This window comes from Planococcus citri, chromosome 3 (genome assembly GCF_950023065.1).
Source record: "Planococcus citri chromosome 3, ihPlaCitr1.1, whole genome shotgun sequence".
Lineage (NCBI taxonomy): Eukaryota > Metazoa > Arthropoda > Insecta > Hemiptera > Pseudococcidae > Planococcus > Planococcus citri.
In genome coordinates, this window is record NC_088679.1 from 79,553,832 (window position 1) to 79,568,713 (window position 14,882).

The 14,882-nt window shown below is 35.0% G+C and overlaps 1 protein-coding gene across 2 annotated transcripts in view; it reads right to left on the reverse strand.

Annotated features, from left to right (window-relative positions):
• The window catches only part of LOC135839633 (neuronal acetylcholine receptor subunit alpha-7-like), a 307,481-nt gene extending 292,819 nt beyond the window's left edge, over positions 1-14,662 (reverse strand). Inside the window, exon 1 of one of the 2 annotated variants that reach the window (XM_065355745.1) lies at positions 13,393-14,662. In XM_065355745.1, the coding sequence (XP_065211817.1) occupies positions 13,393-13,456 (64 nt within the window). In that variant the 5' untranslated portion in view covers positions 13,457-14,662. The remainder of the gene's footprint in view (positions 1-13,392) is intronic. The other variant, XM_065355746.1, reaches the window with a different exon arrangement.
• Between the last annotated feature and the right edge of the window lie 220 nt (positions 14,663-14,882).

Here is a 14,882-nt window from a genome sequence, read left to right on the forward strand (position 1 = left end):
ATAGGTACCATTGAAGATAACCAATATGTGAATGTGAAAGAGTTTTGTATCAATGAGATTCGAATTTACAAGTGTTTTCAACTAGAAATTTGAGTTATAGAGGTAAAACGTTGCCACAGTGGGCCACAGACCCCCCAAAAACGGCGATAATTCGAATTCAACCCTCATCGATGTGCAATACGTCGAATAATATGTTTTCGAAGTCGTAGAATTCGAATCTGCACTTATTTTTTTTGTAGGGGTGGGGGGTGAGGCGTGGGGAGAGGAAAAATTTCAAATGTTGCTGATATTATTGTGTAATATATCGATTAATATGTTTTCGAGGTCGTAGAGTTCGAATCCGGAGTTATTTTTGTGGTAGGGGTGGGGGGTGAGGCGCGGGGAGGGGGCAACTTCACATTTTGCTGATATTATTGTGTAATATGTCGATTGATATGTTTTCGAGGTTGTAGAATTCGAATCTGCACTTATTTTTTTGTAGGGGTGAGGGTGAGGCGTGTGGAAGTGAAAAATTCCAAATTTACTTTTTGATGTTTTTTTATACCACTGATTTTTAATGTTTACAGTTTTTTACACGAAATCGGAACATATTTTGGTCTAAAACTTATAGAACATGGCAAGACAATGTGTTCTCTTCTGCATAGGAAAGTGTATTTTGGAGTGGTGTATACTATGCTTTCGCGATTTTTTGCACAAAATTGCACATTTGCTCTGCAGGTCCATTTTTCTATTAAAAATATATCAATTTTCTTCACAATTACGGATATATCGCAATTTTAGGATCGAATCATGATATACTCGATTCAATTTTGATTGAAATACATTATTTGAGGTATAAAATGATTTTTTCAAATCAACAATATAAACAACCTCAAAAACATAACAAACGGCATATTAAACGATAATATGAGCAAAATTTGGAATTTTTCACCTCTCCACGCCTCACTTTTAATCCCTACCAAAAAAATAACTCTATATTCGAACTCTACGACCTTGAAAACATATTAATCGATATATTACACGATAATATAAGCAAAATTTGAAATCTTCTTGCTCCCCACGCCTCACCTCCCACCCCTACAAAAAAAATAAGTGCAGATTCGAATTCTACGACCTCGAAAACATATTAATCGACATATTACACAATAATATAAGCAGAATTTGAAATTCCCCCTCCCCACGCCTCACCCCCCACCGCTACCAAAAAAATAACTTCAGATTCGAACTCTACGACCTCGAAAACATATTAATCGATATATTACACAATAATATCAGCAACATTTGAAATTTTTCCTCTCCCCACGCCTCACCCCCCACCCCTACAAATAAAATAAGTGCAGATTCGAATTCTACGACCTCGAAAACATAGTATTCGACGTATTGCACATTGATGAGGGTTGAATCCGAATTATCGCCATTTTTGGGGGGTCTGTGGCCCACTGTGCGTTGGCAACGTTTGACTTACAGGGGTTTTTCTTGTCTTTTTCAAAAATTTTACTTCAAGTTATCGGGGGGGGGGTAAGGAACTAGATACCGGGTATGGAAATACGCCATTTTTGGTTATAGATTTCGTAGTTTTGACGGTGATGTGATTTTTTCATTTCAGTTGTATAACGAAATGGAATCAAATAAATGGTGAGAAAATGTTTATTTTGTGTATTAAAATGAATATGAAGTAAAAAATAACGTAAATTAGCGGTATTATTAATAAATTGAGTCCTTAAAATTTTTTTCTATAACCAAAGATAGCGTATTTCCATACCTGGTATTTAGTTCCTTAATCGGGGGGTTTTGGACTTTTTACTTCGAGGTAAAGAAGTTAATTTTACACTGAGTCTTATGGAGAGTTGAAGGGAAACAGACTTTGCTTCAAGTTATCGGAGTTTTCAACTTAACAGAGTTTGAGTTATCAAGACTCCACTGTATTGATAAGGAAGATGATGTCAATTACAAGATCTATAAAATATTTTTAGAAATTTTGAAGTGTTGCCAAATCATATTTTGTCAATGTCCAAGTCGACAATACAATAAGAACAATTTTTTAAGTCCAGAATAAGATGGACTGAATATTCTTTCAGGGCCTCTCCACTCAACAGAGGCAATGGTCTGGCAGTTAGAGAACATGACAGAAGTGAGTGGCAACCTAGGTTCAATCCCTACCCAGGGCAACTTTTTTCCTTTCAAAAAAATTTTTAGGGTGAATTTATTTTTGAGAATAATTTTACTTGAATCAAAAAAAGAGTTATGGGCACATTTCGCACATTTTCAATCAAAATTTGCTTCTTTTAAATTCAAAAAAATGACACCAATGTCGAGACCTTGTCGAGAGAAAAAATGAAGGGAGACGACAGTCAACTTTGATATCAACTTCTCACTCGTCATTTATTGACATTGGTGTCGACAAAAATGTCATGTCGACAAGTGACAGATTAGGGATCTCGTCTTTTCCATCGACTTTGGCATTGCTAGTGCTATGTGAGAGGAGTATCGATTTGTATCAAAATTGATGCTTATCGATACTTTTGGAAAGTCATTTGATACTACTTAATCGATATATTGTTTTTTCGACAATACTTGACACCACTAACATTCCCAAAACCTTTTCTTTCTTTTTTTGCACTTTACTCCTTTGATTTTTGCAACATTTCAATCAAATTTCAATATTCTCTATAAGCGTACCTGTACAGTGATGTTTCAGGCAATTGTTGACAATTTCACAAGAATTTTCATTAATTTCTTGGAAATTTTCAGTTATTATCGGTGCCAATTATAGAATACATTTTTATGATGCTTCCAGAGGGTTTCGCAGAAATTTAACTCCGCTTCGATAATATAGTTGATCAATTTCATTGGTAATGTTTCGGGTTGTCAAACAAAATCTTGAAAACAAAAAGAAGGACCTTACAAACCGGAAGGACATTTTCAAAATGAAAACTGCACCAACGCATCTAACCACCCCCCCCCCCCTTCAGAAAATGCTAGGTTTACAAAAACACCAAAACAAATATGTATCTCAAAAATTAATGGAAAAAAGATACAAATTTGATAAATTGTCAAACTTTAATTATTTGCTGATTTGTAGCAAAAAAAGATATAAAGCTGCCAACGATATGACAAAATTTATGAAATTCAAAATTGAAAAAAAATGATAATTTGAAACCTGTAAGATTTTTTTGAAAAGTTTTAATTTCTAGCCAGAACCTCCCTTGGTCTCCCAACTACATATATGAGCAAATTTAGGCTCGCTCAAGAGATTTTTTTAATAAAAACATGGTTTTTTAGAAGGTTCTGGCCAAAGCTTGAAATTTTTTTACAGATTTTAATTTTCAATTTTTATTTTTGCATTTCAAAAAAAATCACCAATTTTGATTTTTTTTAAATTACCAATCTTGATTTAAAAAATTACCAATTTTGATCTAAGAAATGTGTTGTTTCATTTTTTTTGAAGGGATTCACTGACAGTGGGAGATTTTTTCTTTGAAAAGGTATGAAGTATTCAGAATAATTCTGCCCCAAAAACGGAAAATTTTCAGCTAAATTTAATATTCACTTTCAACTCTTTTGATAGAAGGAAGGGGAGGGGTTCCCTTCTTCAATTTCAAATTACAAGGTTACAAATTTTAAAGGTTTTTTTTCCAAAAAATCCAACAATTGGAGGGGTTGAGAGCATAAAATCGTAAAAATAAATTTTCAGAACGGTAAAGTTCAATTTTTGATTTATTTTCAATATTTAAAAACCCCTTGTAAAAATAGAAAAAATGCGTTTCGCACCTCGATTATCTGTTTTTTGGGATCAGCAGTTTTTTTTTGGCAAATTCATGGAGAAGGTTGAAATAATTAAACATATTATATGAAAGGTACATACTGTTTTAGTTTTTCTCAGCCTTAAAAACCATATTCTTTGAAAAACGTTACTCACCTGAAACAAAAAAACGAAATTCATTTATCAATAGGTATACTGGTATAGGTAAGCAAGTTATATTCGTTTCTCGTGAAAATACAAAACACACGTGCTAAATTAAGTACTACCTATACATATTTTTATGAGCAAGATGCGCGAATATCATATTTCGGGGTTGTTTCATATACGAATATTGAAATTCCGCCGTGTTGCAAAGCTGAATATAAATAAGTATAATCAAATTGTTCGAAATTTCACTTCACAGTAGGGCACAATAACTCACAACTTTACGGTGCCTAAAATACTCTTGAAAATTAGGTTTTCAGAACTTGAATTTTGAAAAATTTTCAACCGTGTAAAATTTATTGCATCCTTCAACGTTTATTCGTGGAACAAAAAATTCAAAGTATGAAGTAGGCCTAAGTTGGTTGGATTTCCTATGCTAAATTTAAAGATGTAGATGGCAGCAAAACGTCAAATAGATGAAAAATTCGCTATAAAATTACATCACTTGAAATTTTTTTTTCACGTTTTTCTTCTCAATTGTTTGATCGAACTCGTAGCAAAAAACAAAAAAAAATATTGCCTCAAAACACCGCGTTTCTTTTCATTTTCTAAGACAACTTCGACAGTTCCTTGGCATGAAAAATTCACATCGCATCGCGACATTCTTGATTCGATATTTTGGCTGAAATATTAAGTAGGCAGGTATAAAAACGAAGCATCAAAATTTTCTATATAGGTACAGAAAAATTGCTTCACTTTGAAACACTATACTGGACTTGTATGGAAACGACAGTTTAAATTTTTATATGGCTTTTGTAATTTATTTCTAGAATATGATTTTGAATATTGCGGTAATTTCTCAAATTTTGCACTGAAACGAGAATAATTTTCCCCTTCAGATTCCAAAATGAAATTTCAACAAATTTTCAACAGATGCACAATTCATAGACCCTTGAAAAAAATTTGAATTCGATACAACCGCTCGTCGTATGTAGTTCTTTCAATATTTTAAAGCTCGTAAGCACAACTCGTACAATTTTTACCTCGACATCTATTTTCCTAATTTGAAATTCGCGTTAATCCGTGGCTACATATTTTACAATAAAGATATTTCGCAGACCACTCGCCAGACACCCTTCTGTACGAGTACATGAAAAATTACGACGCTTATAACTCGACGTTTGTCTGTACACGAGCAAAAGTAGGTACCTACATAATTACCTCGATAAAAATGTTTTTATTGTCATCATTAAACCGGCTTATCTGCTCCTATCAATTTTGGAAATTTGTTTTTTCACGCTCTCGATCGTCGTTTTTACCTCCCCCTCCCCTACACGTGAAATGAGGCGTGGAAATTTTCAAAAATACCCGCATCTGCTGCGTATATCGTATACGTGTCGTACGTAGAAACCTATTGTTACGTGTCACGATGACGAGGCACGCTTTCGGCGTCATTTTTCCCATCTTTTTTTTTTTTTTTGTTAATATGGTAATTTGCAATAAATTTGCAAATCATACGAGCAATATTAAGCGCGACGAGCTCGCGTCTACGTAGTACAGTACATAGTCGACAGAGATATACCTACAACACCTACCTACCCATTATACCTTTGTACGTGACGACGACGATGCCGAGCGACGTCGACGTCGACGTCGTCGTCATCGTCGTCGTATATTTTATGAATATTCATCGAGTGGACTTAGCATTTTGTATACCGTTGAACGAGAACAGGTGTAGTAAAAAATGAATAGTAATATGATCGCTTTGAAGAGATTAGATTGCAAAAAGGAAACTAACTTTCGTTCGCGCAGCAATCGAATATATTGATAATATCAAACACGCGAGCGTGACGCACTATCTGCTTTTATAAAAAAAAAATGTACCCACTATATCAAACTCGAATACGTATATATGTACTAGTAAGCTTACCTACATAGATTTGTAGGCTATTTTGGAAAAGTTGAAAGCTCGCAGGAGAAAAAAAAACGCAGCGATGGAAATACATAGTTAGTTTTTTTTTCACCGTACGAAACTACACGATAATATATCTGGAGAAAATAAATTTCATTCTTTCGTTTACGTGATAATCTATGTATGCTGTAGCATATATATAGGTATACCTACGTACCTGCAGCACGACGACCGAATCGTAAGAAAAAATTCCAATGAAAGATCAAAAAAAAGAAAAACTTTCTCCGTTCGTTCGTATAAAACTGGTAGACAGATACTACGTTGGAAAACGTAAATATCTCGTAAATAATCTGACGTGGAGGAAAACGAGTTTTAATTTGCTTTTATAAAAGTTTTTTAAGTGTGAATGAAATATCGAAAAAGGAAGAAATCTCGCTGAAGCGAAGAAATGACAAAATTTAAATAAGATTTCTTCGTCCCGTCCGAAGAATGGATGGAAGATGAAAAAACACGCTTTCGAAAAGATTTTACAGTTTTCACAAAGATATAAATTAAAGGCAACCATTTGTCACCGCAGCAGCAGTGTTTCGCGAGAGACTTTCAACTCATTGATGAAGTTTGCGCGCGATTAACGAACTACTAAAAATACGAGCTAAGTTGCCAAATAGAGGGTCTTTTTTTCTTTTTTGGAAAAACTATACGACTCGAGTAATGGAATTTGACCAGTGTTTTTTTTTCAATCGTTTGTGCACTGGATATCGGAGATTTTATATCTGGAAGGGCTCGAATGATTGCTTTGAGGAAGAGGGAGAGGATCCTTGGAATTCTATAGTTTGTTTTGGTCTCACAATTGACAGAATATTTAATTAGAATTTAACAAAAGGGCAAAACGTGGAAAGTCTTACAACCTCACTGTACTCAAGTACCCGAAAAGTGCTTTTTAGATAACGATTTATAACCAGAATGGTTTTTATCATCGGTTGACCCGTGAAGCGAAAAAAAGTGGAACAGAAGATGCCTGCAAGATATTTAAAATTGTTTGGTGAACTTTGCATATAAAACTAGGTCAGTGTGTCATGGAACGAGAAGACAGCGACTGTTTCTCCCGGTTATTCGAGGGACCTGTTCGGTTATTAGATACTTTATGGTCTTTCCAGTCGATGAAGAACAGGGGTGAAATCACGAAAACTAAGATTCGAATCACGGATCACAAATCATTGTTCGAAAAAGTAATTGGGTTCATTTTCGTGAATCAATGATTCGTTGATTCTGAAAAGGGATTTTAATCGCATCCATTTTCAAATTTTGTGATCCATCTTCTTTTGGCTTGACGAGAGTTGATACTTCGGTTAAAAAAAATTGGCACTCAAAGTATCCAGTTTTTTTTTCTCGAAAAATTGATAAACAAGCTACGTTTACGATCCTATCAATCTAACAAACCTTATGGCAAGTGATTTTTTCGATTTTTACGAAATTTTGAAGGTCACTGAGGGCATTGGAGAGTCTGAATCAAAAAATGATAATAAGTTGATACTCGTATTCAGCGCTCTCAAAAACATGATGAGTCAATGTCACACCATTTTTCTGAATTTTCAGGAAATTTAGAACACCAATCAGTCAATCACTGTCTTGAAAATTTATTGAAATTTCATTTTGAAATTTGAAAGGGAAATTGAGACGTAAGCATCTAATTTAGATGCAAAATGAAAGAAATTACCAATATTCAAAATCATGCTTCAAAAATGAATTACAAAAGTCGGTGCTGAGGTGAATTTAGATATTGAGAAAGCATCATTGATTGAATTACGAATAATGGAAGAGTTATGAGATGAGAATGTATGACTAGAAAGGTGGGCGGGTTCTGCGCCAGGAGTGAAAAAATAGATTTTTCTCGCTTTAAAATTTGATAGAGCCCAGCAATAAATTGAGATCATATTTTAAAATCAATATTCAGCTTATGAGATGAGAATGTTTGACTAGAAAGGCGAGCGGGTTCTGCGCCAGGAGTGAAAAAATTGATTTTTCTCGCTTTAAAATTTGTTAGAGCCCAGCAATAAATTGAGATCATAGTATTTTAAAATCAATATTCAGCTGCCTCGTTTCGAATTGTATGTTCTTTTTCAGTTCGGGTTGTTTGGATGTCTCGGTTACTTGCATTCACAAATGATTACGTTGAGGCCATTGGAAAAGCTTCGAGTTTATTTTTGTCAACTTTCGAACTATTGTTTTTTGCTTTCATCTGAAGTGAAGAGCTGGGAGGGGGCATTGACTTGAATGCCTGAAATTTTTTCCACGTCTTGTTGAGGACATTAGGCCATAGTTTTTTTGCTACAGTTAGGTTTATTGGATTTTAGGAAAAAAAATTGGAAAACGAGCCACCCTTACATGTTTTTATTTGATTTTTCCCCCTAACATGTTGTAATCTGAGGATTGTAGATTTTTTCGAAATTTTTTATTTTTTATTGGAGGCAAGCTACAGTTTGGAAATCACACAACGTTTTGAGAGGCGGATGTTGAGTCGTAGATTGGGTGTAGTTGATGAATTCTGGTGAGAAATTTGGATTAGGAAGCATAGGCGGGTTCTGCGCCAGGAGCGGAAAAATGTAACTTTCAATTGTTTTAGAAAGGAGGTATCCCACCTGGCGGAAAAGTTTTTGAACCGGACAAAGCTATGTAAACTGATAGAGCATGTAAAAATATATCGTCATTTCAATCAAAATTTCAGCTGCCGAAGAGAAATTTCCTTATTTTTGACGAATTATTGATAATCGATATGTAGACCAAAAAGAGGGAAACAACAAAATTTCACCAAATTGACTTAGGATGCTGAAATTTGACGTGTACTCTATTTTCAAGCCACCGAATCGATTGAAAACAGTTTCGAGCAGTTTTGAGAAATTCTGTTCCCTTCGGCAAATTTTTGGATGTTGAAGTTTCCATCAAATTTTACCCGATAAAGTTGGATAGCTGAAATTTACTTGATACCTAAATTTCACCATGCAGAGCTCAACTGGAGATTGTTTCAAGATGTTATAAAGTCTACAGAAATTTTTTGAAAATTTCGGTTTTACCAACAATTTTTAAAAATTCGTCGAAATGAATTTTACCACAAATGAAGTGTTCAGTACCTACATGTTTGAGATCTGGCGGCGACTCACGTTCCTTTCTTGCATATTTTCCATTATAGGTACATATAGGTAAGGTAATCGTTGGAAAAACGTTCGTTCCCAAACAGCTCGAAACCAATTTTGAAAAATTATTAGGTCACTAAGAAGCACCGATCACGTTTCAAGCTTGCTAAAGTGGATTTGGACAATTTTTAAGGCGCTTTTTGAAAATATAGAATGTCCAAAATATGGCTGGAAGCTTCAGAACATCTTTGAATCCATCACCTATAAAATTGTCTTGGCACGTTGAAATTAGGATATAGGTAAAATTTGACCGGAAATGTCAACGTTCAAAAATTTGCCGGAGGCTCCAAAATTTCAGCTTTTGACGTTTATTTGTTGAAATTTTTATTTTTGTTTCATTTTTGGTCTAAATTTGGTTTTATAAGCTCACCAAAATACTCAAAAATGTTTCTGCCAGCTGCGATACCTCTTTTGTTGGAATGAACAGAGTTAGACAATTGGAGTTTTATTTTCTCTTGGGTATTGTTTTTCTTGTATGTAAATATTTGAATGAATAATTCGCAGGTTGGAATATTGAGATTGGAATTTTTTCCGTTTTTTCTTCCTCGTACCTCTTTTTCCTCCTCCTCCTCCTCCACTAGGCTTCACCTGCTCCTGTAATGGTAATTTGTGATATTTTTGGATGATAACAAACTGCAGTTTCGAAATTGAGAAAATTATTTCGTAATGTAGCTTTAATCATAATCAATGTGTGTCTTGGGGTTGTGATTGGAAATTTCAAGGGCTCTAAAGGAGTTTACCTTTCTCAAAATTGTCCAAAAATGACATCTGGGTAGTCCGTAACAACCTAAAAAAGTTGTTTGAAAATTTTTGGAAAATCAGAATTGGCTGAAAAAGTTGAAAAATCATATTTCTCCATCACGTCCACTTTCAAAATTAACTACCTACTTCGGGTATCTACAAGTTACTACGATGAATTGATGATTAACTTATTGAAAAATTGAGGCGACCTGTTCTCGTGTTCTCAATTGAAAACACAATTTTCTTTCACGAAAAAATTATACTTATTTGCATCTTTGACGCCACATCCAACGAAAAAGTCAACATTGAGTAGAATCAAACTGCCGATCATTTATTCTTCGAAATTTCGAACCAAATCGATGAAAAATCCCCAGTAAGCTGAAAAAATAAGATCATAAGCCTGAAATGTAGATGCGCCAGCGATCCAATTTTGAAAAATATGACTCTAGCAGGACATTTTTCAAAAAGTTCAAAAAATTTTCCGAGGGGGGGATCAATATTTGTCATTTCAACTTTTCGTTTTTCAAATGTTTTCGGACATTTTAATAATTTTTTAAGGAGGGGCAAAAAACTTTTCCTGTATCAATTTTTTGTTGGTGATGAATAATTGAAAAGCAAACTGCAAAATTTTAACAAGTGGTGTCGTTCTCCAAATTTTCTGAGGTGTTGTAGGAGGTGGTGAATTGGCTACAAAAATCGATAAAAATTTGGACTGAAAGAAATAAGAATAAGTACAATGAGAACAATTGACAAAAATAACAAGAAAAAAGTTTAAAGCCCAGCACTCGACTCAGGTCCGTCGAGAACCGATGCGGGCCCGGGACAGATATCGCACCTCGGGAGTAATAAGGTCACATCTCAAAAAAGTGAAATTTTACAGGAGAGTGATTTTCTTTTTTTTTTAAAACTTGATTCATTATTTTTATCAACTTAAAATTAATTGTGAGGAATGAATAGCACCTCATTTTAAAGATCTGGTAGGTATCCTACCTTCATTTAGCATAAGAACACTTTGAAAAATAAAATCTTAAAGAGGAAATATTTCAATGTTTGGAAAACATTTTGAGTTAGAACCCTTCATTAAAGTTGATGTGGAGGCGAAAGGAAGCGTCCAAAAAAATTTCATGATATCAAAGTTGTAGAGAATTAAATTTCCAATCGACGTAATGTCGTTAGTTTTTTTCTAGAGTGCTTAGTTTTTGAGTTTTTCTCAAAAAACTAAAATTTCATTATACGTATGTGCAAATTCATATTTCTGAAAAGTGATCAATTTAAAATTTTTTTTCCATTTGGTATAAACTAATAAAAAATCCACTCCTTGTGACTATTTCTAACTGGCAAACATTCAAAACAATCAAAACTATTTGTCAACACTTTGTATGTACAAAATAAGCTCAAAAAAGGTGGAGTTTTTTGAGATGTACCCTTTTAACTCCAAACAACTTGCCATGTTGTTGAGATTTTGAGTTAGGCCATTTGCGTTTTTTACAAGATCTAGATAATGTACCCAACTCAAAGTGTAATTTTTGGTTGAGGGGGGGTCATACAAACCACAAAAATGCAAAAACATCAAAATCAATTTTTTTTGAGATGGGACCTTATTACTCCCGAGGTGCGATATTATGTTGGGGTCCCATTTTGTCGATTGATAAGATAAGAAAATATCAATTTTGCTGATTAATAAAAGTACGTATAATATTCGTATGACTTAGAAAAACCTAATTTTGGATTTTGGAGGCCTTGAATGTTAACTTTGTTCATTCTAAAACGAGAAAAAAATTTGCCCAAGCGAGACGAGTACGAGAGCTTTTGAATGTTTTCATTTCAAGATGCCTAAAAACAAGGGTTTTTTTAGGCGAGGAGTTTTTTTGTTTTTTCGTCGTCGTCAAATTTTAGAATTGAATTGATGTTTTTTATTAAGTTAATTTTGAAAAAGAAAAGAGAACAGGCTCGAGCGAAGCAAGGGCGAAAGCTTCTGAAAATTTTTATTTCGAGATGCCTAAAAACGAGGGTTTTATCAATGCTTGGAGTTTATTTTTGGGGTTTTAAAATTTTAGAATTTGAATGATGTTTTTTCAAGAGGAATGTATTGATTTTGAAAAAGTAAACAGAACAAGCCCGAGCAAGGGCGACAGCCCTTGAAAATGTGCACTTCGAGAGGCATCAAAACGACGTTTTTTGGTAAAAAGTTCATCTTTTGGCTTTAAAACGTGATTTTTTTTTCGGAAATCTCCATCTTGATCTTGAAAAAAAATAGAAGACTAGGACGAGCGAAACGAGAGCCAAAGCTTTCGAAAATTTGTGTTTCGAGAAGTAAAAAAATGAATTATACCCCCCCCTCTCATCCCCTCGTAGCGACGTCCCTGATTTCAACCCCAAAAAATGAAATAATAATATCAATACAAATATTTCCACTTTTTTGCAAACATTTTAATTTTTTTAATAATCGGCTGAAAAAAAACAAACTTAAAAATTTTCCAATAATAATTTTCGAATATTTCTCCTTTTTTTCAAAATTTTGAAAAAGGGAGAAATTAATTAGGTAAAAAAATGTTGAAGTTTGATCAGAAAAATAGAAAAACGAGCATGACATTTCGATGAAAAGCAGGACTTTGGCAGGACAATTGCAGCACTGTCAGACACCCTGAATCTATCCTTCTAATGATTTCTTTCAATAGACGTCTGGTTACATTCAAATAATATATATATAGCGAGTTTCGCAGACCAGCAAACCATTCATATACCTGTCACCCTATAACACCCGCTGCATAATTTTTCCAATTTAAAGACGACGAGGGTCGAACGTCGCTCGGTGAAAGAATTGATTCAAAACGTGCTGCAGCTAAGTATACCTATTACAGTATAATATGGATTTTTATCTCCTATTAAAAGAAACGTAAGAGTATATAAAAAAAAAAGGCAACTTTAGCGCGTTGGTGCGACAATAAACAGCGTTATTATTGATTCGAATTTCATTTTTGTTATTTTCGCGTACGTAGGTAGGTAGGTAAGTATACCCGACCCAGGTACTCTTTATGCACATTCCAAAAATACATTATCAAATATATGTACATACAGCTCGAGTATGTAACGAAATAATCGAAACAATGAAAATAAAACTACCGACGACGAATCGAAACAGAGCTTTCGAGATTTTCACGCGATACGTTTGAAAATATCGCGTACTCTTATACTCGTCGAGCAACAGTGGAGAAAAAAAAGCATAAAAACGCAAACTGTTAACTACCCATCGACTATGCATAAGTACATAAAGTATTGTAGGTACGTGATACAGAGTTGCAATCTCGTATACTCGTATATGTATGTATGTATATTCGTCATCGTGTAGTACGTATGTAGAAGATTGATTCGTGTTATTTTCTCGTTTACGTCGCAGTAGGTAAGGATTATCGCTACGGAAATATTGTTTTATATACCGACGATGAGAAATTGCGATTAGGTGTAAGTAGATTATCACCTCGGATATCCTGTTCGTGTCTGCGCCGCGTGATCCGATTAAAATAATTAAAAACGAAACGTCGATAAGAGAGGCAGGCGTTTCGCATCGTCGGCGGAAGCGAGAAAAAACGCACCAAAGCAACTCCGGTGGGGCAAAAATGGAAAATTTGACGCCAGCTTACCTTTGGAAATGTGAAGAAAAAGGGCCGAAATGACGAAAAACGATCGGAGGCCAAATCGTTCCATGTTCGGTATATCATAAAGACCAAAATAGGTCCTGAGATCACAGCAGCGTTTGCGATGAAGACATTTTTGCGACGACGACGACTTCGACTTCGACTTCGACGAAGAGAATTGCGATGCACCACACCGGGTGCAGCGATGAGGAGCCCTGCACAGCCAAAATACCGATAAACGATACGTAAAGAAAATCACGATCGTTGGTTTCGCTCCTTCTTCTTCGTCACTGCCGAGGAATTGCAATTGCAATTGGAATTTTTCAATTATCTGGCTCTCTTCTTCTACTCCTTTTCGGCGGTACACAATACTCCCAGATGACGACGATGACGATCCGCTTCACGCGCGCCTTTCGAGATACGCGATCCTGCTGTATGGTTTTGCTATCCTTGCCTTTTCTCTTCTTGGTTAGTACACGATTCTCGGACAGCCCGGAATTCGCGATCACTTTACTACGGTTTCTGTTGTGTACTGCTTCTGTGGCGCGGCGCGGGATAAGCAGCATCCGAAAAAGCCCACCGTGTACATTCGCGGCGCGCGAACGATGCGATTCTCTTCTTTGCTATACAGAGAGAATCGTTCGTTCGTTCGTTCGTTCGCTCGCTCGCTCGCTCACTCGTTCACGTTCGTTCCTTTTTTTTGGCGGTTGCTGCGAAGAGTACGAGTACGACGACGACGACGACGCTCCTGTTGTTTCGTTCGTTCGTTTGCGCCGTTATGTAGGTATAGCTTCGTAAAAACATCTCCCGATGGTATCGTTCATTTTTACGAAATTTATCTCGCACAAACTCGTCATCTACATGTAGGTTAAGTTTAATCTTTAACTCGGTGTAAAATATTCATTACCAACGGATTTAAGATTTCCTTTCTCTTTTTTTTCCTTTTATTTTATTTTCCTTTTTGTTTTTTTTGTTTTTTTTAAGCAAAATCTTTTTCTCCTCTTTTATTTCGGCTCTTTTTTTTTTCTCGCATTGTTTTTCCCCGATTCTTTTTCTTCTTCTTATGTATATATATACACTATACTATTTTTTTAGCCGAGTTATTTTTTTTCCTCTCATTTTACTGCGAATTTCATTCTTATTTTTTCTTCTTCATCAACTTCTTCTTCTTTTTCTTTTCTCGTGTATATCTGTCTCCGCCTCATCTCCGCGCCTCTTTTCCGTCATTATCACCGTCATTGACATCGCTGTCGTCGTCGCAGTCGTCGTAGGTAGTTGTCATTGTCTGAAAATTTCTCTTCTTCCCCTACCCTACCCCTCGCTCCACAACGTACCTTTGGTTGCTTTTTCTTATAGTATATTATACTGTATATATATTATTATTGTTTCACTCTATTCTAGTATGAGGTTTTTTCCTGCTTCTTGTGTTTTTGTTTTTTTCTCTTCGACTGTAACCGTATAACGATTATATAGATTTCTAATGTTCGGACGACGAC